The sequence below is a fragment of the Hydra vulgaris genome, chromosome 13 (genome assembly GCF_038396675.1).
Source record: "Hydra vulgaris chromosome 13, alternate assembly HydraT2T_AEP".
Classification (NCBI taxonomy): domain Eukaryota; kingdom Metazoa; phylum Cnidaria; class Hydrozoa; order Anthoathecata; family Hydridae; genus Hydra; species Hydra vulgaris.
In genome coordinates this window covers 31,724,253-31,750,049 of record NC_088932.1, presented here as the reverse complement: position 1 = coordinate 31,750,049, position 25,797 = coordinate 31,724,253, and the positions used below count along the sequence as shown (strand labels likewise).

The 25,797-nt window shown below is 26.5% G+C and overlaps 1 protein-coding gene across 1 annotated transcript in view; it reads left to right on the top strand.

Moving 5' to 3' along the window:
* The window catches only part of LOC100211911 (unconventional myosin-Ie), a 105,684-nt gene that overhangs the window by 39,792 nt on the left and 40,095 nt on the right, over positions 1 to 25,797 (top strand). Inside the window, exons 11-18 of the mRNA XM_065816593.1 lie at positions 3,605 to 3,737; positions 8,400 to 8,480; positions 9,786 to 9,872; positions 17,677 to 17,760; positions 17,996 to 18,082; positions 22,793 to 22,873; positions 23,410 to 23,495; positions 23,711 to 23,786. Of these exons, the coding sequence (XP_065672665.1) occupies positions 3,605 to 3,737; positions 8,400 to 8,480; positions 9,786 to 9,872; positions 17,677 to 17,760; positions 17,996 to 18,082; positions 22,793 to 22,873; positions 23,410 to 23,495; positions 23,711 to 23,786 (715 nt within the window). The remainder of the gene's footprint in view (positions 1 to 3,604; positions 3,738 to 8,399; positions 8,481 to 9,785; positions 9,873 to 17,676; positions 17,761 to 17,995; positions 18,083 to 22,792; positions 22,874 to 23,409; positions 23,496 to 23,710; positions 23,787 to 25,797) is intronic.

The window sequence follows — 25,797 nt, the reverse complement described above, 5'->3', positions numbered from 1 at the left end:
TTTTAATTTAAAGTCGATGAAATATAAAGTCTCGGTCAAATGATTAGAGATAAGCAATTAATGCTCTTTTTTGTTATCTACCATTTTTGTGAAGTGTATTTATAAATGCATAACGAGACTGTTAAAAAAAATTCCATTTATTACTTTTTCACTTTTCTCACAGAGAGAAACTATGTTTCATCATGCACTCACTTTTCTTGACATGAAGCTTGCCTAAATGTTTATTGTTTTACTATCAAATTAAAATCATTTTTAAAAAATTTGTTGCAAAGGTATCTGCAAACCTTAGAAGGTGGCGGTGGTGGGTAGGGCGGGGGTTTCCGGGAGGTTTGGATAGGGTACTGGATTTCTAACTACACATATAAAGTTCTTATCACTCAACATTCAAAAAAATTGTTTTAAGTTATATTCACCTATCTTTACAAATATTAATAATTGGAATATCACACTGACAAGCAAACAGATCAAACAACATTTCCAGTTCTATGCTAGCCAACTTGTAATAGGTATATGGGTACTGCTTGAAATGTTCTGGAAATTTTATTTTTCAATGGGTTATCATTTATCAAAAGTTAAAAAAACTGACTTTTGTCACCTCAGTTTTCAAGTCAAGAGTTGATTTCTGCCCATAAAATAAATCTTTCTCGAACTTGTAATATTGAATGAGCTGTTTGTAAGTTGGCGAATGGCTCATGTGTAAATTATAGGGTTTTCTACTAGATCTTTTTGACTAAATATTCTTTTTACTAAAGCCTTTGTGAGTCTTCTAAGCATTTTTGAGCTCATGTTGGTATCACAATATGAGTTTATTATTTAATTAAAAAATAAAGTGAGAATCTTTCATTTAGTTTATATTTATTTAAGTGAAATATATTTTGGAAATTTAAACATGTTATAAACAAATAATGATTTTATGATTCCACATAAAAACATTATATAAACAACTCATGATGTATTATTGAGTTAGTAGGCTAATTATTAGTTAGTTACCAGTCCAAATGTCCAAAAGTCCTAAAGCATGATATAAGCAAATAATAACTTTATTTATCCAATTTAAAGCATGATACAACTATTAATGTTATTTAATACATAACAGTTGCACAATAGTTAAAAAAGAAACAGCAAATGCGTAACATGCAATACATAATAAGCAAAATAAATTTTTTTTAAGTGTTAACATATTATATATACACTTAATAACAATTAATTAACACATTAGTTAACTAATATCTATCAAATATTTATATAATATTTATCAAATTTGATAGATAATTTTTTTATCAACCATAAAGCGCTGTTGTTTACTGTAAATTTTTCAATATCATGACTTTTAAACGATCTAAAAGCGTTTTTATTTTCGGACCTTAAGTAACTCCACTGTGAAAATTGCAAGCATTTCTTTTGTATTTCCCAAAAAGTTTCAAAATTTAAATTTTTTTTTACGGCAATCAATTAATATATATACAATACATAAACTACACACTGAGCCAAGTAATATTTCATACATGACAGTAGCCTAAAACATATATATATATATATATATATATATATATATATATATATATATATATATATATATATATATATATATATATATATATATATATATATATATATATATATATATATTAGTAGAAAATCACTTAACAAAAATTTTTTTCATTTTACACTGTGTTTCATCAACAAAGATTCATCAGAAATGATGAATCTTTGTTGATGAAACAGATATGAAAGTTATTAAGTTATTATATGAAAGTTATAATTAAGGATTTCTGATGAATCACAGAAATGAGGAATCTTTTTTGATGAAACAGATATGAAAGTTATTAAGTTATTATATGAAAGTTATAATTAAGAATTTCTGATGAATCTGTTGATGAAACACAGTGTAAAATAAAAAAAATTTTTGTGAAGTGATTTTCTACTAATATATAATTGCTCTGTTCTTTTAAGAACATTGAGCACTCTATTGTGTAGAATACATTTTAAAGTTGTTTAAATATATATATATATATATATATATATATATATATATATATATATATAATATATATATATATATATATATATGTACATTTGTCATTTGGTTAACGTGAACCTCTGATAACCTCTGATAAGCTTTGTTATGTAAAACCAATTTTTTTATGCTCTTTTGACAGTTATGTTATACAGTTAAACAATTATGGGTAATTTAAACTTTTTGTATTGATAATAATAAAATTAAAATAACTTGATAAAAAATCTTAAAAAAGTCATTAGACATAAAACATAAATGAAAGCTTAGTAACTATTTTCTTTTATTTGATTTGAACTGAACAGCCCATTATCAGCTGAATAATGCTGATAACTGACTGTTTCTACTCCATTAGGTTTTTTTAAAGCACCTTAACTTAAAAAATAAATAATCTCAGAACTCAAATCATGGAATTTGCTCAGGAAAGTTAAAATAGTTGGAAGAAACGATATAACATTTAAAATTTTTTCTGATGAAGTCAATGCATTCCAAGTTAAACGCTAACACCATAGGGGCAGGATTGAAAAGTCTTTTTTTTCAAAAAAATTGAGGAATGACCTTTGTAAACTAAATTGGAAATTCAAAAAAAAAAAATAGTTTAAAAGGTGGCAAAAATACCTAACATACTACCTATAAATATCTATTTAATTTTGAGAAAAGACAATATTTGTAGAGTTCTAAATTTTTAGTTATAGGCATTAAAAACTTTTGTCACGGAAGGAATGATAGGTTTTTTTAGTGACACAAGTTTCAATGGCTATAAAAAAAATTTAATATTCCACATGCAATTTCTTTACCTGAAATTGAATAGATCTTTATAGGTAGCAAGTTAGATATTATTGCTCTCTTCTAAATGTTTTTATTTTTTTTTGAATTTCCAATTTAGTTTATAAAGGTCATTTCTTTTGAAAACAAAAGACTTCAATTCTGGCCATGTAAATGTTTGTCAAGCACTTGCCATGCTGTTATTGCAGGCTGAAAAAGAGTTCAATAACAAATTGTTGGAGAAATTTGTGATAGGCAACTTATTGTAGAATAAAAGTTGTGAATATTGTAGAAAAGAAAGTTTTATTGGTTGGTGATTATCCATATCACTAATAATTTTGAGTCAATAGAAGGGACAACCATTCACAACCACAAAGCCCCTACTAATGGACCAGGGCATGATCAGGTCTCTTAAAGTTCAAGAGCATTGTTTATTTAATATTTTAAAGATGCAATAGAGAATAAAAAAAGTCTCTTGTAATTCTCTTGTAAATTTTGATTTTAAAGAAGATTGATGTTCATCAAAGCTTCATGATATTTAGTTAGTGTATTAATAAATATATAATTCAAAATAAACTCAATTGTGGAAAAAAGTTTATAAAAAAAACTAAAACAAGCTGATGTAACTTTAATTGCTGAACCTTTTATTGCAATGATTTGTTTATATTTTAGCTTTTAAGTTATAATTATATTATAATTATTTAAGCATTAATATAAAAGTATTAGTTATATTAATAGATTAAAGAAAAATCTAGTTACAGGAATTTAACTATATTTTATATTTTGTGCAATTTTTTACTTTATAGAAACTCTTATATATTTTAGTCGAGTTGTAGAAAGCACTTGGGGCGGAAAGAAAGAAGTAATTAATATGACATTGAATGTTGAACAAGCTAGTTACACAAGAGATGCTTTGTCAAAAGCCCTTTATGCAAGATTGTTTGATTATTTAGTAGAGGTGCTCAAATTTATATTAATTTCCTATACTTATATTTCAATACATTGCATTCTTGCAAATTTAGGTTGGCACTGTTTTTATATATTGTGTTCACTTTATTTTAAAATGCTGGCTTAAATCTAATTAATCCAGGAAGTTTTTAAAACAAAGAAAAAGACAACCAAAAGACAAAAACAAAGACAGTATATATATATATATATATATATATATATATATATATATATATATATATATATATATATATATATATACATATATATATACATATATACATATATACATATACATATATACATTTTATAAATCTAACAATTTAAAGTTTTTTCTTTAAATTGTTAGGTTGCTTATCCAAACTAAAAACCCTCTTACATAAATTGTCTGACTTTCTTGGTAGAACATGCAAGGGATGGGCGCTACATTGACTAAGGGTTTGGGTTGGGGCAGCAATTGTTTTTTTCATTAATCTTTGTTTTTTCTTCTTTTTCTGAAAACTTAAATAGCATTTTTTAAGTATTAAAGCGCACAAAATATATTAGGAAAATGCATTCTTAGATACATCATCTGTTGTATAAATAAATAAAATTATTTTTCAGTTTGGTCATAACATACATTCAAAGTGTAAACAGTTGATATTAACACTCTTAATAATATGTAGAGATGTCATGAATAGTGAATACCGAACATTTGGCAAGGTGCATGGCCAAAGCATTAATTATTTTGCTGCCGAAAATTTGGCGACACTTATTATTATGTTTTTATACTTAGTTATTAAAGATTAAATTGTGAAAAACTATGTTATGTTAAAGTTATGTATAAAAGTATCATACTCATACAAAAATAGCTCATATAAAAAAGGTTTTTCTTGCATTTCTGAGGTATTTTCAGAAGTAGATAGATATAGTACAAAAAACTCCAAACTTATTAAAAATGATATCTACATACTTTACTACAACCTGAACTTGAACTGAAAAGCATGGTTTAACTTTAATGGAAACATCAATTATACTGTTGCTTTTTTTATTGATGCACTTTACAAAACTAATTTCAAAGGGTTAATTAAAACACAATGAGCAAAACAAAAGGAGTAACCTTTCACTGGATTTGCTGATTAAGTGAAAGATTATTCTCTATAAAAAATATACTCTTTGAAGATGTGGAAAAGAAATATCAAATCGCAAATCAAATACGTTTTTACATGAAACTGTTTACTTAAATTGGACAGCAAACATTTGACAGCAAGTTGTGGTCAGCAAAAGCAAAACATTATCCTAACAGAACTTGCTGAAATTTTCCTATAATTTGGTGATTTTACTTCAATATGTACACTATCTACACTGTCATAATGTGCATAGTGAATGGCTATTTTTGGAAGTATATATAGTTTATGAGAAATTTTTAATCATTTGCTATCATCAAGCGATGAAAGTGTTTTTATCATAAATTACCACCTATAGATTATCAAATATGCCAATTATTGGTTAAAATAAAAAATAAAAAAAGTAGTTATATGTAATCCATTTTTATGCATTTTTTTTTTTTGTTACAATCAGGTATTTGGTATTTGGCCAAATAGTTTGCAATATTCAGCCAATTACCGAATAGTAAAAAAGTAACAGAATAGGCTAAATACCCAAGAGTCACCAAATATTCACCAAATATTCGTGACATCTTAAATAATAAGTTTTACTGTTACAGTTTAAAAAAAATGTTTTAACAAAAAGTTGGCATTATATGTTTTTTTCAAAATGTTTACTATTATATTTGCTTAGAACACACTGTGAACACAAGTTAGAACAAACCTGACATAAACAATCTTGAATGAAATGATAAGCTTAGTAGTAAAAAAGCCTTCAAGTCAACCTTTAAGTTGGCCCACTAGTTATTGCTGACAAAATTAACAATCAATATTTGTCTTTACAAAGATATAATGATATTTGGCTGTGGTATAAATGCTTCAGAGTAGCATAGAATCCCCTTATGTGGTTAATTTTTAAATTTGGTGTTGATATATTGGTAATTTAAATCAACAAAAAGAAGTTTAAATAATAATGATTAAAAAAAAACAACTAACTGACCAAGTAAAAAGCCAACAAATGATATCAATAAATATATAAAGAGCTTTAAGAAAAAATCTCATTTTGTTTTTTTTATTTGTTGTTACAACTCTCCCCCTCAATCTTCAAAACTTTGGCAAACAAGACTGCTGCTCAGAGAAACAAGTTGAGCATAATACTAACTAAGGTGTAGTAGGGATTGAACTTGGTACTTTTTGCTTATTAAGCAAATGCTCTACCACTACACCAATACAGCAATAAATAAGTTACTAAAACTAACTAAAGAGTTTATAACTGGAATTCAAGATACTGTTGTTTGTCTTTTGATTATACTTAAAGTTGCTGTAAAGTTACAAAAAGAAAAACAGTTTTTTTTCCATATAAACTCAATGACTTAATTGTTTCCAATGTGGTAATAATAGTTTTATGAATTAAAAAAGTAAATTCAATAATTTAATAATACTTTATATATTGTGTTCTTTTACTGTTGTTAAATACATGTTTTTCTACTAATGCTGAATAAATGATGAGCATATTATGAAAACATGGTTGTTTTTATAAAACATGGGTACATAGTGGGCTTTAAAAAATTTTGAAAGTAGCAAAAAAGATTTGTGTATTTGATGAAAAAGTTTTAATTTTACTTAAAGTGCTGGTTTTGTTTTTGGCATTAAATACTTTTTAAATCAGTGCGACACAGTTGCCAAGCATAGCCTTTACATTTCTACAATTAACATGTGTTGTGTTGCTTGCTGGGGAAAGGGGAGAGAGGTTCTTTGAGAAGACCATAAACGAAGTTTTATGTACAAAGATTTTGATTGAGTCGTTATAAAGAGTTTAATTGGAATTTAATTGTAAAGTAAGAATAAAGTTAATATAGTGAATAAGGTTATCTGCAGTGAATAAGATTAGTAAACTAGTGGAACTGATAATCTGTAGTGAATTGAAGTCATCTGTTCAAATGCTTAGTCAGGCTATTACTTACAGGCAAAGATACTTACAGGCAAAGCTACTTACAGGCAAAGCTACTTACAAAGCTACTGATCTTACTGGTGTGTTGGCTAAGGTATTGAAGGATTTCGGCTTGAGTATTCAGTAGGTGTTAGATTTTTTACAACAATTGTATGTAAGCCAAAGCTTGCATCAAGCTAAAATCTTAAATGATTGGATAAAAAGTTGGATGGTAAATATATTGGTAGTTGTTGTAAGGATAATGGTAATAATAGAGGCAAGTAACCCACTAAAAATGGGTTTATGTTGAGGAATAAAATTGCTCGACCAAATAATGAAGATTTTAGAAAGAATTATTACCAACATAATAAGAAGTATCAATAAAATGCAGTTTTGTTTTGGAAACAACAGGTGCAATATTTAAAATAAGACTAATTCAAGAAAGATCTTCAAAAAAGAAAAAAGATAATAAGATGGGATTAATGGACCTTAAAAATTTTTGAAAGCATACAAGAGGTAGTGCGGTAGACTTGATGGTATTTAGGTGTTAAAGAATGCCTCTTATCAGTTATTAAAGCTATATATGAAAATGTCAATCAAAACATAAGGTAGAGAAGGTGAATAAAGCTTTAGAGATAAGGTTGGTGTTGCATTAGTGCTCAGTTCTTTTGTTTTTATTATTTTTATTTTTGAAGCTCTCTCTCTAAAGAGTTTAGTGTTGGTTTATCATAAGAGCTATTTTATGTATGATTTATGCTTGATTGCAGAGACAATCAAGTAAACATGAATAAAACAAAAGTTGTTTATGCATTGTAATGTTAAAAATGAGCAAGTGTGAAGTAAAGGAGTTGAAGCAGACTTTGTTGTTTATGCAGTTTTTAAACAATTAGTTTACAAAAGATAGTGGTTTACAGGTTGCTTTGAATATTGTTCGTTTTGAGTGTATGAAAAGTCTTTATTTATACAGAGAAGTCAAAATTAAAATTGAAAAGATAGTGATAGAAAAATAAAATGTGTTGGTAAGTCTTTTTTTTTTGAAGACAGAATTGAATCAGCTGGTGAGAAGAAGCATTAAGAGAAAAATGTGTTGGTAAGTCTTTTCTTTTTGAAGACAGAATTGAATCAGCTGGTGAGAAGAAGCATTAAGAGAAAAATGTGTTGGTAAGTCTTTTCTTTTTGAAGACAGAATTGAATCAGCTGGTGGATCAGAAGAAGCATTAAAAGAAAAAGTAGAGTGTACCTAAATGAAGTTTAGAGAACTATCCTTAATCAATTATAACAGCAAGAGGTGCATCATCAAAGATTAATAGAAATTATACACCACTGTGTAGTGAGACTTTAAAAGATAAGAAAAAAAGTGATGATCTTAAACAGAAGTTAGGAGTTTTTCATGGACTTTAAACGTAGTAAAAATATTTGAAAAAAGTTATATAATATTAAAGTTCATATTTTTTGAACTGATGAAAAAATCTTTTATCATAGAATTATTAATAGTTGTTTTTTTTCTATTTGAAAGAATTTTAATAAAATTAAGTTTTTAATAATAGTAAAAATTAATTTTATTTTTAGTAATACTGATATTAGATAAATCCAGTATTATTGAAATATGTTTTGCAAATGCTATTTGTAATATTAAATAATTATTGTATATTTTTAGTCAGTAAACAAGGCTATGCAAAAAGATCGCAGCGACGTTTCTTGTGGTATTTTGGATATCTATGGGTTTGAAATATTTCAGGTAAAGCACATTTAGATATATTTATATCTTGAAGTATTTCGATAAGTTTATTTATTTAAAAGAAAATATCACACGGTTTATTCAAAATAGTTTTTTGTTTATTTTGTCAATAGATACCTGTACAGAAATAATTTTAGATAAGTTTAAATAGCAGTCATTGTCAGTATAAATCAGTAACTATCTTGTTCTGGATATATCTGGAATTCCAGGTCCTTCTGTTTATTTTTAGTCTATCCAGAAATCCAAAAAGTTTTCCAGTGATACTAGTTGTAAAGTATATTTGTTCAATTAAGTCATTAAATGACTGACAGTAAAATACTGTAATAAAATTTAAAAAGGTTAAAATTTTATAAATCAATCTTATTAAAGAAAAGTCACAGCTTCCAGTACATAAACCAAAAAAACACATTTTGAATTTTATTTTATTGTATAACTGTAATATATTGTAACTATATTATATTGTATATAGTTGTAATATATTGTACATAAATGTGAGCGGAATTATGCACGCTCGTCATTAAGTTATCAAGAGCAATCTTTTAGCATTGCAAATTGGTGTTCTTTCGGCTTTGCTAACTTCTTATATATTGTTTGCATCTGATTGCATTTTTTTGATTTGTTTTGTTAATTTAATTTTTCTTATTGGTTTTGTTTTGAAAAATAAATTTCTTAGTTCTTTTCTTTGTTATTGTTTTGATCTATCAACTTAATAATGTTAAAATAATGTTACCCTTACAGTTAACTGTTTTGGTATTTCTTAATTTAATGAATTTTTTAATTATTAAATTGATTTTTTAAAATAAATTTGTATTTAATGCAACCCTCGTTATTGGAGTTGGCATTTGGCAATGCTGACCTAACTGCTGACCTAAAAGTGTTTGAGGTTTCTATGTTTTATGGTAAGACCTTTGTATTTTTTTTGCGGACCTAATGCTAACCTCTAAAAAAGGTCAGCATCAGGTCGGCAAAAAAACCCTCCTAATTAGGAAAAATGAGGTTGGCAATAATTTGCCAACCTCATTTTTTCTAATTTCAAGGGTTGTTTAATGTTTTTTCTGCCAAACATTAGTAGAACTTTTTTAAGTAAAGTAAAAAGTTCTTTAATTGTTTCTTAAAAAAATATTTTTAAGAAACGTATAAAGAATTATGAAACAATAATAATTAATAGTTTACCTCTAAAAATTTCTATTATTTATACTTTAATTACAAACAATGAGTATTACAAACAATAATAAAATAAATTTTACTTGACAAAAGTTGCTATTAAAAATTGTATAATATAATTGTAAATATGTATAAATTTAGAAAAATGGTTTTGAACAATTTTGTATTAACTTTGTCAATGAGAAGCTTCAACAGATTTTTATTGAACTTACACTAAAAGCTGAACAGGTAGTTTTTTTTTAAATTATGTTATCATCATTATCCATATCTATAGCTATCTATCTATATATTTATAGGTATATAAAGTATATAGGTTATTTAAAATATAATGCTCTATTATCTTATGTAGAACAAGTATACCATTTTTTTTTTACAAATTAAGATGACTAAAAGTTACATGAATTGAACCTGTCATTTTGAAAAAGAAACAAGTCCATTTCAAAATGACAAGTAAAATATTTTCAAAATCACCAAAAAAAAAAAATATATGTTTTTAATAAAAAATGCCTAAGGTGCTAAAGTAACTAAATATAAAATGGGAACCTTAATCTAATTGAGTAACTGTGTAAATTGTTTTAAAAAAAACAGCACTAAGTACATTTATTATTTAAACCAGATATTTTTACAACATAAAAACCATGCAGATTTATGAAGTTAATATTAACCTCTCAACCAGAAGTATAATGGCAAAACAACAAATGTTTTATGTTAATTTATCTCAATAAATAATTTGTTTAACAAATTTATTAAACTCAAAATTTATTTTCTGTTTCTTTACAAAATAAAAATAACTTGTTTCGACACTTGAGAACTGCTTTAATTAAAAGATTGTTTTCTTTTATTATTTATTACATTAAATCTCATTCATTAAAAAAGATTTTAAACCGAGTTTGCATATTTAACTAAACTAAATATTTATTTTTGCTGAATTTGCTATTAAACTAAATATTTATTTTTGCTACAAGTTCTTGCTTAATGACTTTTAGTCTTAATGTGTGACTTCCTTGTTAATAAAAAGATTGTATTTACAAGTTTTAACAGTGCGGTTATTTTTTTTATTTATTTTTTAATCTATAATAACAGCATTTCCTTTATAGTTTCATCGCCAAACAGAGGCTACTTTAGAGGTAAGATTGTCATCTTACCTCTAAAGTTCCTCTGTTTCACAAAAACATGTTTTTGAAAAGAAAATAAGAAAAAGAAAAAAAAAAATATGGAAAATGTTTTTGATCACTTAGAAATATGTTTTCAAGCATATTCTTTAGTGGTGGTGAAGTTAACTAACCTAGGAGATGGAGAACTCTGAAATAAAAAGTCACTTTAGTGTAGTTAGCGTAAGAAGAGCTCATTAATCTGGGATGATAATCTTCCCAAGGATGGTGTCACAATAAAATTTCTTGAACTATATAAAATTGATTAATTCTTGGATGGATATCCAGTTGTAAACATTTTAAAAAGAAAATGTTGCATTCCTTGTTTTAAATATTAACAAATGCCACTGAAAAATGTTAAAGAATGAATGAAATGTTAAAGAATGAAATGAATGAAATGTTAAAGAATGAAATGAATGAAATGTTAAAGAATGAAATGAATGAAATGTTAAAGAATGAATGAAAAATGTTAAAGAAAATAGGAATCTTATTGCATGCAGATTTTAAGACATGAATGGACATGTGGTGAAGCCATATTATTTTTCTAATGTTGTTAGAATTTTTAGATGGAAAATCAGACAAAAAGAAAAGTGATCTTCGTGAGAAGTTGCTGAATTTAGAGATTGAAAAAAGATGAATTAGTTAATAATTTTGAAAAGAGTATTTAAGCAAAGATAGATTTTAGATTTGAAAGAAATGTGGACATTTTTTATGTAGTATCTGATGAAGTAATTTGAACTAGAAAGTCAAATTTATTGCTAAATGATAAGTTTAGTTGGAATGCAGAACTGATAACCTGTAGTGAAATGAAGTCAGGTAGTAAGAGAGATCAGTTAGGCAAGACTGCTGGTCTTTCTGGTATATTGGCTGAAATGTTAAAAGGTTCAAAGTTATTTGTATATGATGGGTTTCAGATCTTTGCAATGCTATTCTGCCAATCAAGAATACAATAAGTGCAAAAATTGAATTTTTTGAGTTAGGTGTTGTTTTTTTAGTTAGAATTATAAAAAAGACAGAGACTTATGTACGATTAAAGTTGCTTGATCAAGTAATTTATAGGAAGGATTTAAGGAAGGATTTTAGGCTATGAAAAAAAACAACTAATGCAATATTTTTTATAAGGCAAATTTGAAAAACGATTTTTTGGAAAATAAAAAAAGTCTGTGGATGACATTTGTAGGCTCTAAAAAGTTTTTGACAAAGTACCAAGAGGGATAGTGTGGTGGTCTTTGAGGTTTAGATAATAAGCATAACTGGTAACAGTTATCATTATTAGCTATGTATGAAAACCAGTGTCAAAATTACCTGGATGCTTCATTTTTCATTGAAGATACTAATAATAATACTAAGATTTTATTATTGGAATGCAAGTAAAAAAGGCTAAAGATAAACATGAATTAAACAAATGTTATGTATTGTAAAATCGAGAATAAGCAAATAGAAAATACTGGTAAATGGCAATGTGGAGTGTGTAAGAAATAATTTGAAGCAAACTCTGTTGTTTCTACAGTTTGTAAGCAAAGGTTCACAAGTATTGTAGTGGTATATAAGTTAATATTGTTAGTTTTGAGTAAATGCAGAGTGAGTTTTGATTTTGAGTGAATTTGTTGAATACATAGAAATCAAGAAATAGGTTTAAGTAGATATTGGAAAATAGGGTGTGTTTTTTTTATCTGGGAGATACAGTTGGTTCAGCTTGTCATCTTTTTATCTTTTCTACAAATATGTCCCTAGTTCCTGCTCAAGTTAGCCATTATTTTTAGTTCCATCAACAAATTTATGATAAAAAAATAAGTTCTCCAAAAATTTCTACTCATCTAGTTTTTATTTTCATCTTTAAAATTCTCGTCTTTTTTTTATTTTTTTCTTTAGTTTTTTAGGTTTTTGGGTTTTTCTGTTTTTGCTATTATACAACCTTCTCAGGATGCGTCGAGTCCAGTTTTTTGCCAAACACCAAATTCAAACGTTCAGCAATAATGTTTTGTCTAACACCTTATGGTTCGAGGACCGAACTATTTTTATATAAAATTTATAGTAAAAATTATAAGTTAACTTTGTTTAATTTAATAATTGTTTGTTGTGTAAAAAAGTAAAAGTGTTAACAAGTTTTTTTTGTAAAAAATAAAAATATATTTTTTTTTGAGTATATTTTATACTATTTTTATGTATAGTATATTATTAAATTTAATATTTGTTGCTTATATTTTAAACTAGAAATATAAGAGTTAGGTAAAAAAAAAAAAATGAATAACATTAAACTTAAAATATATAATAACAGAGTAAGTATGTTACATATGTTACATAGTATAAAATAATATGACATTGTTACTACGTTTTAAACTATATTATAATTAATTATAGACAAGTTATATTTAAAAGGGCATTTTTTTTTTTTTTTTAGTTAAACTTCACTTTAGAAATATATTCTAATTTTATATAAATATTTAAAAATAATTATAAAAATAATTTCTAAAATAAAACAATTATTTTTGCATTTGCCTGCTATGTAAAGAATTATTTTCCAGGGATGGGAGTAGTTCAAAAACATTCACCACTAGTGCAATAAGGCACCAATTATTTACATACTTATAATACTTAAAAGTATCATGCAATATTCAAAATTTATTATGTAAGTTGACATTTGGGCGACCAAATGTCAGTCTATAACTGAAATTTGGACAACAAAGGGCAGTACTCAGTGTAATGCATTTTCCAGAAAGACACACTGGAAAAAACATAAATGAGTATTTACATAAAGGTTTACTATATTTTGAATTTCCACACACAAAAATTCACATTTTTTTACATGATAATGTCATCAAAATGGTAGCTGGTGTTACAGACAGTGGTTTTAAGTCAAATCCATGTTTTATACATACAATACAGTTATATATACATGACTCAATTTTGTCAAAAAAATCTGTGAAAGATATTTTAGCTTCTTGCAGGCGTCTGGGAACTTATTTTTAGAACCGATTCAGGAACAACCTAGTAGAGCCGATTCAGGTACAACCTAGTAAAAATAAGCATAGATCCTATTATTAGAACTGATTCAGGAACAACCTAGTAAAAATAAGCATAGATCATTGCAAGATGTTATTACAAGATGGAATAGTTCCTACGATATGAATGAAAGAATGCTCTATCAAAGTTCCTTTTGCAACCTATATAGTTGATCATGCTACCCGATCAACATTAATTTTTTTTGTATGGGGTGTGTTAGATAAAGTTTTTTATATTTTAGAGCCATTTGAAACTTTAACTGTTAATCTAGGCAAGCGTAAAGCATATTTCTCAGATGTTATTTCTTTGATTATGGCTCTAAATAAATTTTTTAATCAAGTATGTGAGGCTTTTTTTGTGTAAATACTTTAGTTGAGCAATTGAATGAGTCGCTAGAGCAGCGCCGGCCAGAATTTTAGACACAAGAGCCGCATATAAATAATGGCGTGTGCCGAAGAGCACACGTCATTATTTATATGCATCATTATTTTTTTTGAGTTAACACAATTACAGCAACCATAAATTTCCTTATAAAAATAATTTTAAGCAAGATATAAAAATCTAAAGATAAAAAGGTTTCTTTGAGAAAAAAAATTATTTGAAAAGTATTTGAATTAAACTTGCTTTTATTCGAATTGAACTTGCTTATAACCACTTAATAACATAAGTTGCTAAAAACTGCAAAATATCAAATAAATAAATGACTACACAATAAAAAAAAAATTCAATAAACTTCAATTAAGTTCAAATTACTTTTATTTTTACAATTGAAAAATATCTTTTCTTCATTCATCAAAAAATTAGACATAACGAGGAGAATTCTTTTTATAGTTATTTTTTGTAAAGGACCATTAGAAAATTCTTCTTGTATAATAACTTGCATAATTTAATATAAATTTATTAGGCACTAAGATTTTCAACACCACTGGTAAGTTTTTTAAAACCTGGTTTCAAGCTTGTAGTTTATATTCTAAGCAGCTGTAACAAATGTTCACTAGTTAGATTGGCACGATACTTTGATTTAATAAATTTCATAGATGAAAATAAAGATTCACCTGTGTATGTGGAACGAAAAATTGAAATAAGTTTTTAATAATCCTTTTTAGTTGAGGATACTTAACTTCAAGGAACCATTTTCCAAAAATCTAATAAAATTAGTGTTTTATGCAGCATTTGAAGATTTTGATCTTCTTGGAGATCTAGTAATTCTATTTCAAATCGAGATCTTTCTTCAAGTATATTTTCTAGTATTGGACAACCATCACTAATAATATCAATTAAAAAAGGGTTTACTAAAAATCCTAATGATGATTTAAGAGCATACAAATCTTTAAAAGTCTTCGAATAAATTCTGTAGTTTTTCCCTATATGATTCATTTTTATGATCATCTGAATTATAGGATTAGGATTATGAATCATCTTCTTCATTTGAGGAAAAAGTTTTTAAGGTATTTTTCTGAAATAGAGCTTTCTGAAATAGAGCAATTTTGTCAGTTTGACTGACTTTCTGACTGACTTTCTGACTGACTTGACTGACTTTCTGAAATAGAGCAATTTTTTTTTTGAAAACTAAATATTAGTCTGAGCAAGATCAGATATATTTTTTTCTTTTCTCTGAAGCGACAAATTCAGATTTTGTAAATGTCAGTTTAAAATCAAAACATCAGTTAAAAATAAAAATTCTTACAAAAAATTCACATTGTCAAAGATTTCAAATGTCTATTGCTTTTCAAGCAAAAAATATTTAATTGGTTCTAATAGTTCTACAAACCTATAAAAAACGTCACTACTTAAAAGCGACCTTACAGCACAGTAAAACATCAAGTCACTTGGTTTGTCAGCAAGATCCAATTCACTAAAGAAACTGTCTGTGATTTTTTGCATTACATCAAATATAATTTACAATCTCCAACACTGATCTAAAAACAATTGGAAAATTAAAATGTTTTGCTACTAAATGTTCTCAATGAATCACACAATGAACTGGGATAAACGTAGGATCACTATTTAGTAAACCCATAAGCCCAATGTGTTTTCCAACCATTGCTGTTGCACCATCTGCAGCAACACTAACAAGCTTGTTCTTAGGAGCATTGACTTTCACCAGAACAGTGTCAAGGGCTTTCTTTAAATCAATTCCAGGAGTTGTCTTTTAGCTCTACTAAATCTAGCAACTCTTCTTTCACAAGTACATCTGATGTTACATATCTAACAAATACTGCCATTTGAGGTTTATCTTGAATATCTGTTGATTCATCCAATGCTAAACTGAATGCTTCACAATTTTTTAAGTCATTTAACAAATGCTGTTCAACTTTGACACTTATCTCAGATATTCTTCTTTCAGTTGTATGTCGAGAAACAGAAATATTTGAAATTAACCTTTGATTTTTGTTATTATTAGGGTCTAAAACTGAGATCACATCAAAAAGATTTCATTTTACAAACTCTTCATCAGTGTAAGGATTTTGCTTTTTGCAATGTTCCAAGCTATAATAAAACTTGCTTCTGTTGTAATATTTGATTCTTTGCTGGAAGTTGAATTATTCATTTGTTGATTTTTAAATATTGTTTTAAGCAACTCGATTTTATTTTTTCTATGATATGAATTTATTGGGTATTCTTCAGAAAAACACATACGTTTTGTTTCATAGTGACGTTTAACATTACATGTCTTATTATGAACAAGTTCAGTATTGCAAATTAAACGTATTTTACTGTCCAATCATAAAGATATGATCTTTTCTCATCTTCAATTTTTCTTTTCTTACTTTTATTGTGAAGAGCTTTATTGTCACCTTTTTCTATATCCATTTTTGCTATATCCATTTTTGAAACAATATGTCTTCCAGCTATGTGTAATTCAAGTTTTTAATATAAGTAAATCAATAAAACTTTTGAAAAGAGCCGTATGCGGCTCGCGAGCCACTATTTGGTCATCCCTGCGCTAGAGGTTTATAGGGTACATTTTTACATGATAAGTATTTGTTTCTCCACTTTTTGTGACCGTATATAAAAATTAACATGTCAAAAGAAAGATGAGGATAAAATTAAAAATTGGATAAATTAGCAGATAAAAGAAATGCAACAACATAATTTAGTGATTAAATCCTTAGATTCAAGTAATAAATTATGTTTTTGATTTTGATTGTGACAAACCCACAGTAACACAAACGAAATAATTGTAAAACCAGTTTATCCAATATTTAAAGAATGTTTCCTGCTAGTTCCCAAACTGACAACTATATATGATTTTAATTTTGTAAATACTGAAAATAGCAAAAGTTTGAAAAGGTTAAACTCCAATATACACATCATAAACAAGGAAATTAAAGAGTACTTAAAGATCCCTCTTGTCATGGAAAAAGAATTCTAATTTATGGTGGAAAAGTTTTGGAAAATTTTAATAGATATGGACTACCACCAGAAAGTGGTGAAAAGTTAATGTATTTATTTATAAATATATATTTATTTATTATATATATATTTATATATATATATTTTTTAAAGTTATATATATATATATATATATATATATATATATATATATATATATATATATATATATATATATATATATATATATATATATATATATAATATATTTATCTAAATAATAATTAATTTAATTTAATGCTTATATATTTTATCTTGAGCAAAAATTGAATTTCACTTCTGTTTTTGATATATTTATTTCTTCACTAAACGATTACTGATTTATGTAAAAAACTAAAACTATTGATTTGTTATTTCTATTACATAGTATGATTATCTAATAATAACTTCATAATAATTTGGAGTCTTTATGAAACTTTATAAGTTATCATAGAGTTAATAACTTATAATGACAACTTTGTTTTTGTTTGTTTTATAAATAGGAAGAGTATGTAGAAGAAGGAATATCTTGGACTCCTATTGATTATTTCAATAACAAGATTGTATGTGATCTTATTGAAGCAAAGGTAAGTTTTATTTCCAAATAAATCTTGAATTGCAAAAGTTAAAATTTTTTAAATTATCGTACTCAAAGAGTGTTCCTACTTTAATATCACTACTTCATCACATATTGTTGAAAAAATCGTTATGTCATGTAGAGATAAAGCTTGATCAATGAGTCTGAAAAACGTTGTTTTTGTATACCTAATAATGTATTAAAGTTTTAAGTTTTTTATTACTTTCTAACTTTCTATTTTATAGAAACCACCTGGTATTATGTGTGTGTTAGATGATGTATGTGCAACAATGCATGCAGTTAGTGAAGGAGCTGATGCAAAACTTTTACAGGTGGGAAAAAGAAATTTAGTTTATTGTATACTATACTATAATACCTTAAGAAAAAAATCTTAAATAGAATGATCACTAATCAATCAGTGAAATAATTACAAAGTATGCTAGTAAATGTATCAAGTTTGTTGTATAAAAAATATTTTGCACAAATTGGTTTAAATGGTAGATTGTTTAAAAGGTAACATGTTAATTGTAAACAAAATGTGTGAAATGAAAAGTAAGTTAATCGAAGTTAGACATATGCTTTTTCATTTCACATTTAAAGCTAAATTCAGTTAAAGTATTTATCAAAATGATCGATATAGGATATTAATGATGAAAACTCAAAACCATTTAAAAAAAATAAACCATTTAAAAAAAACTCAAAACCATTTAAAAAAAATAGCTATGATGATTGCTTTAGATAACCAACAATTAGTATTAGTATATAAGTATTATTAGTATTAGTATTATATCAGTATTAAATGGTTGGTTATCATATACTGTTAAAAGATGTAGCCATATAACTATGTAAATAAATTCATAAATAAGTGATAAAACCTGTGTTTCTTGTGCACAGTTAACTCTTATTTATTTAAGTTCTATAACTTAAACAAAAATTTTTTTGAATCTACAAGCATTAGATTATTTTAAAAGATTTACACTTATTATTAGATTCAAGGTTGGCTGACTGTTCTGAGCGATCAAAAAAAGAAGTTATTTTGTCAAGACAGGAGTATAAAGTTCATCATATATATTGAGTATATCGAGTAAAGTTATCAAGAAGATCATTAATGTAGATAAGAAACAAAACAGGACCAAGGATAGAACCTTGAGGTACCCCAGAAGTTACTAAAAATGAAGAAAAGTGTTGACCTTTGAAGATGACTTTAATAAAGCAGTTAGAAAAAAATGATTTGATAATCTCAAAAACTTTTCCAGATATACCTTATGAAACAAGCTGTTGTAGAAGACCAGCATGCCAAACTTTGACAAAAGCCTTAGATATGTCAAGAGCAATAGCCCTAGCCTCTCCACCTTCATAATGCACAATAAAAGTTTTCAGTCACAGCAGTTAGAAAGTCAGCTGTAGAGCGAGAGGATCGAAAAGCGTATTGATTGTTTGACAGTAAGTTATTTGATTCAAGATGGAATGTGAGAAACTTATTGATCAAAAACTCAAAGACCTTGTTAATAACAGAAAGAAGACGATAATTGGAGGGGTCAGAATAGGACGATAATTGGAGGGGTCAGAATTTCACCGTAGCTGAACATTGGAACAACAGATGCTATTTTCCAGCAGGCAGGATTCATTCAAACACTTATTAAATACTTTAGAGAGAATTGAAGAGAGTTTTGGAGAACAATTTTGTTTGACTATGACGGGAATGTTGTCTGGACTATAAGCCGTAGAAGAGTTTAATTGAGATATGACTTAAACAACGGAAACAACGGAAAAATGGAGTGATTTAAATGTCTAACAATGGTTTGACCTGTTTAATTGGAATGGAAGGAAGAGAATGGCCTTAAGATTCAAGAGTCGAGTTTGAAGAAAAGTTCTTTGCAAATAGAGGTAGTAAGATTAGTCACATGAATGAAAGATGGAATGTTAGACCTACCCTTGTTAATGATGCTGTTAAAGATTTTTCAAAAGTCTCTAGAGCCTAACTCTAAGATGCATGATTTTGTAAACTGAGAATAATTGTGCTTAGCATCTGTCAACACCTTTTGTTCCCAAGAGAGTTGTTCTTTTGAAAAATTGAAAATGATTACTATTAGATGATTCAGCTGCACAAGAAGGTGAAAACCACGAAGTAGAATGGAACTGACAAGAAAAAATAAAATCTTCCATTCATATCTGAATCCAAGAGGTTATATGTGAGGCACATTTATTAGCTAATAGAGAAAAGACACCAACCCAAGGACTGTCGCGAAGAAAATCACAAAAAGAATCCCAGTCAGATTTAGGACAGTAATAAGTAGTGCGATGATAGGGTGAGTCTTAAAAGGAAGTACAAAATGAAAGATTTAAAGAGATCATTGCATGGTCAGCACTACCTAAGGGAGAAAAAGTAGAAACTGAACACAAGCTAGGATCAGAGACAAGACAATCAAGGAGTGAAGGTAAATAGTAGCGCTTGTCAGGAAAACAAGTCACAAAAAATAGTGGCGGAATAGTGTTTCAAAATTTTTATTGTCGCAAATTTTTACTGTCATAAATTTGATTGTCCAAAATGTTAAAAAGGAATAGTGTCGCAAATTGTCGCAAGATTGATTGTCGAATAACAGAAATGAATTTTGGAATAATGTCAAATTTATTAAAAAGGCCTATTGTTGCAATAAAAAGGAATAATGTCGCAAATGAATTTAATGAATAGTGTCGAAAATAGAAAAAGGAGTAATGTCGCAAAGGAGTTTAATGAATAGTGTCGAAAACAAAAAAACGGAATAGTGTCGCAAATTAATTTAATGAATAGTGTCAAAAACAAAAAAACAGAATAGTGTCGCAAGTGAATCTAAAGAATAGTGTTGAAAACATAAAAAAGGAATAGTGTCAAAAATAGTGAAAATGGAATAGTGTTGCAAATAGTAAAAACAGAATAGTGTCGCAAATAGTAAAATCGAAATAGTGTCGCAAATAGTAAAAACCGAGTAGTGTCGCAAATGAATCTTAGGAATAGTAATTACTATTTGTGACACTATTCTGTTTTTACTATTTGCGACACTATTCTGTTTTTACTATTTGCGACACTATTCTGTTTTTACTATTTGCGACACTATTTCTTTTTTTTGTTTTCGACAATATTCATTAAATTCTTTTGCGACACTATTCCTTTTTTTTATTTTCAACACTATTCATGAAATTCATTTGCGACACTATTCCTTTTTATTGCAACATTAGGCCTTTTTAATAAATTCGACATTATTCCGAAATTCATTTTTCAACATTATTCCTGTCACCCATAGAGTGAAGAGGCGCTAAGCAAAACCACATTAAAGAATGGTCCAAGGATTTGAACCTGATTTTATGACAAATAGGTGAATTAATGCGTATGTTTACCCCCCCAGGCTAAGCATGTGACTATTAGAGTCCTTGCGAATCAATGGGTACTACCCATCAACACTGAGATCTGAAGAAGGAATAGCAGACTTTAAATTAGTCTCACTAAGCGCAAGCAAGTCTGGTGAATTCTGGAATAAGTAAGATTCAACTGATGGAAGTTTAAAAAGAACTTGACTCATTTATAGGTAGAGTATGACCTCTTCAGCAATAAGCTATGCAATCATCCCAATCCTGTTAATTAGCCCTAAGTCGTAACAAATAACTCCTTATGCCGCCTCAACAATGCATACCAAAAGCGTTAACAAGGACACCATCCATGCACAACATGGCACTGTTGATGCTCTGATATTTTGCAGCTGTTGATGGGACTAGCCTCTCTGAGAGCTACCACAGAGTTCAGGAGACCTTACTACCAACTGGCCTCAGAACCATTAAACTGAGTTTTAGAGCTGTACCCTCATTAGGAGATAACAGGAAGAGTTGCATTCCCACTATTAAGGAGGTACAAGCAAAAATCTATGAGAAGAGTCAAGAAGATCCAGCATTCATCATCTTTGGCAGAAAACAATGTAACACAGGTTTACAGTTATGCCAGTCTAATAGATAAAAAAGGGGTTCAAGGCTGGTTAACAGAATTTTTCTGTTTACCCCTAAAGTCTTTGTCTAGTAGCCCGTAGCTGGATGCAATTAACATCTGCCCAAGAGCCCATGGCAGAGGATTTTTAAGTTGGAGTTTGTTTCTCGTTGCCTTTAGCTAAAAAACGCACCCTACAAGGCAGCAGGGGATGGGGCAGGTAGTACTAGGTTACATGATAATTCTAGCAAGGTGATCGTGATGATCCTGAACCCGATCTGGAATAACTGAAAGGAGCTACTTCCTGCAAACAATAACTTGAAACTTTTGGCATGATATTTTGAAAATGCACAAGGAAAAACATTACATGTAATAAAATACCAGAAATTAAGGTGAGTGTAGGTTTATAGTTGGAGTAATTATTTAGTTAATGAGCTCACACTGTATCAAAACAGATTTAAACATTTAAACAGAACATTTAAATATTTAAAACAGAACACAAACATATATAAAATAACTTATGGGTGAGTAAACATCGTGCCAGAGATTCAGACAGAACACAAACATACATACATACATTTGATATATATTTATATATATATATATATATATATATATATATATATATATATATATATATATATATATATATATATATATATATATATATATATAAATTAGAAAAAAACACTTATCTAACTTTTATCTTCTACTTGAAGTTTCACCATTGCTGGATCATCAGGAAGAGTCTTCCATCAGAAGAACTCTTCCTGATGATCCAGCAATGGTGAAACTTCAAGTAGAAGATAAAAGTTAGATAAGTGTTTTTTACTAATTTATTATTGCTCTGTTCTTTAAGAACATTGAGCACTCTATTTGTAAAATACACTAACATAATTTACATATATATATATATATATATATATATATATATATATATATATATATATATATATATATATATATATATATATATATATATATATATATATATATATATATATATATATATATATATATATATAGTTATAGTTATATATATATATATATATATTATTTTTTTATTTATGATTAAATCTGATTAATTTAGAAACTAGAAGGTCCTGTTGGTAGTCATGAACATTTCAATGGTTTTAGTCAAGGTTTTATTATACACCATTATGCTGGAAAGGTATTTTTTTACATTAATGTTGTTTAAAGTAAATAAAATAATAAATGACCTTATTTATAACTTACTTAGCTGTCCAGATCTTTAAAATACGGTTCCTTTACGGTTTTTATATTTATTATTCCTTACTTAAAAATTTATTAGTAGGCAGTTGAAAAATTATACATATTGTCTACCTTTTAAATTTTAAAAAAAATTAATTTATAACATAATTAACTTTAAGTTCTAAGCGTTTCGGAAGTTGTGGCTCGAACTGCTATTTATCAGCGGTTTGGATATTAGTACCCAAAGCAGGTATTCTAAAAATATTTAAAATACCTGCTTGAAATGTGTTGATTAACTACAATCGATATAAAAAGTTTACAAAACATTTAGAATTAGACTTGAAAATATGTTGAATAATGAACTTAATCATGACCCATACAATATGGGTCATGGTCTATTCCACCCCAACTATTTCTATCCTTTTTTTTAATATAGTTGTTTTATTTCAATAATTTTTATTAGAAAATAAAAATCTGTCAAATTTTGTTAACTAGGTAACATATGAAGCTAATGGCTTTTGTGAAAGAAACCGGGATGTATTGTTTACTGATTTAATTGTACTTATGAAAAGTAGTCAGAAGTAAGTAAAAAAAAATTTTTTTAATTTCTCATTCAAAAAAATATATACTTTCTTTTGTTTTTATCACCAGTTTCCATTTAAATTAAGGCGGGTATTTTTTATACTTTCATATTTTTATTTCTTTCTAATTTGTTTCTAATTTGCTGCTATTGGTTGTAAAATCTTTTTATTACTAAGAAAATAATTATTACAATTTTTTTTTCTCAAACTTTTAGTGAGTTTATAAGATTATTATTTCCTGATGATATTAGTGAAAGAACAAAACCTACAACTGCAAGTGCAAAAATTAAGGTTTATTTAAATATAATATTAAATTTTCTTTTATTCTCTTTATTGTATGTTAGTTTACCAATTACACATCATTTTAATATTTTATTTGAATGTATATGTATGTATGTGTGTGTGTGTGTGTGTGTGTGTGTGTGTGTGTGTATATATATATATATATATATATATATATATATATATATATATATATATATATATATATATATATATATATATATATGTATATGTATATATATATATATATATATATGTATATGTATATATATATATATATATATATATATATATATATATATATATATATATATATATATATATATATATATATATATATATATATATATATATATATATATATATATATATATATATATATATATATATATATATAGGGGAGAGTGTGTATGAAAGAGCCAGGTTTTGAAGGAGCCAATACCATTATTTCTAACTTACTGACATCCGATTCTAATTGTATTTAACTCTTTGTGTGGCAACACTGGATACCTGTAACCCACAAAAAATGTACAGTTCTACTAAAATAAATAGCGTCGTTAGGGAGCACTAAAGATTTTGAAAATGAAAAGTAATTTTTTGGTGGTTTACTTATTTATTTTTAAGATTAAGCGTAATGTTTTATTTGATAAAAGAAACATGCAGCATTCTTATATATATATTTGCCCTTCATTTACACAAAAAATATTAGATTAAAGCTTTTGTCAAAATTGTTTAATTTAAGGTTATGTATTTAACCAAACAATTTTTTGAAAGAGCCGACTGTTTATGCTATGAATTAGCCAACTTTTTTATTTACCTTTTTTATACTAAATTATCGTTTTGCGCTTTAACGACTTCATAAATTTTTCGTAATGCTTCGTTGAGCTTATTCTATTGAAACTAGTTGTTTTAATGACTTTTCCTGAAGTTGTAAAACGTAGCTCCATTTGAATTAAAAATAATATTTAATGAAATTTTTAAAAGTCAAAGTTCTGATAAAGTCTTTTTTTTTTTAAAGTTTAAATAATTTTTTAAAACTTTTTTTGTATTGTTTGATTCATTTTATTATATTCTGTTATGTATTTATTATATTATTATGTATTTTTATTATTATGTTATTTCATTGTTCTCATTCTCTTTTAATTTTTTGATTTTGAATAATTTCTGAAACTATTATTAAAGCTGTTTTATCATTGATTATCATAGAGTTATAAAACTTTAAGTACAATCTGATTTTTAGAAGTCTATTTAACAGTTTAATATTTTTAAAAGACTTGATAGTGTTCAAAAAAAAGTTACGACTGATAGTCGTTTGAAAAAAGTTACTCTTTTTGAACGACTATCAGTCGACTATCAGGTGGCTCTTTCATTGACACAATGTTATGAAAGAGCTGTTTTCTTTCTTTTTTTAAAACAGGTGTATGATAGATTATTAGCATTGTTATCCGATTTTTTTTAGTTTTTAAATATTACCCCATAATGTAATAATTGAATTAAAAAAAAAAAAAAAAAGTTATTACAATTGAGTTTTGTTCACGCCATTTTAAAACTGGCTCTTTCATACACACTCTCCCCTATATATATATATATATATATATATATATATATATATATATATATATATATATATATATATATATATATATATATATATATATATATATATATATATATATATATATATATATATATATATATATATATATATATATATATATATATATATATATATATATATATATATATATATATATATATATATATATATATATGTATATATATATGTATATATATATATATATATATATATATATATATATATATATATATATATATATATATATATATATATGTATATATATATATATATATATATATATCTTTTTCTATTTTTGATGAACATTGTATTTCAACTATGATATGTGAGAAGTGTGTACTATGGTTCGTAATAAAAATTGTTAAAATAAAAGGAAATTGGAAAAGATATTATCAATGCTGTATCCAAAAGTCAAGTTACTTA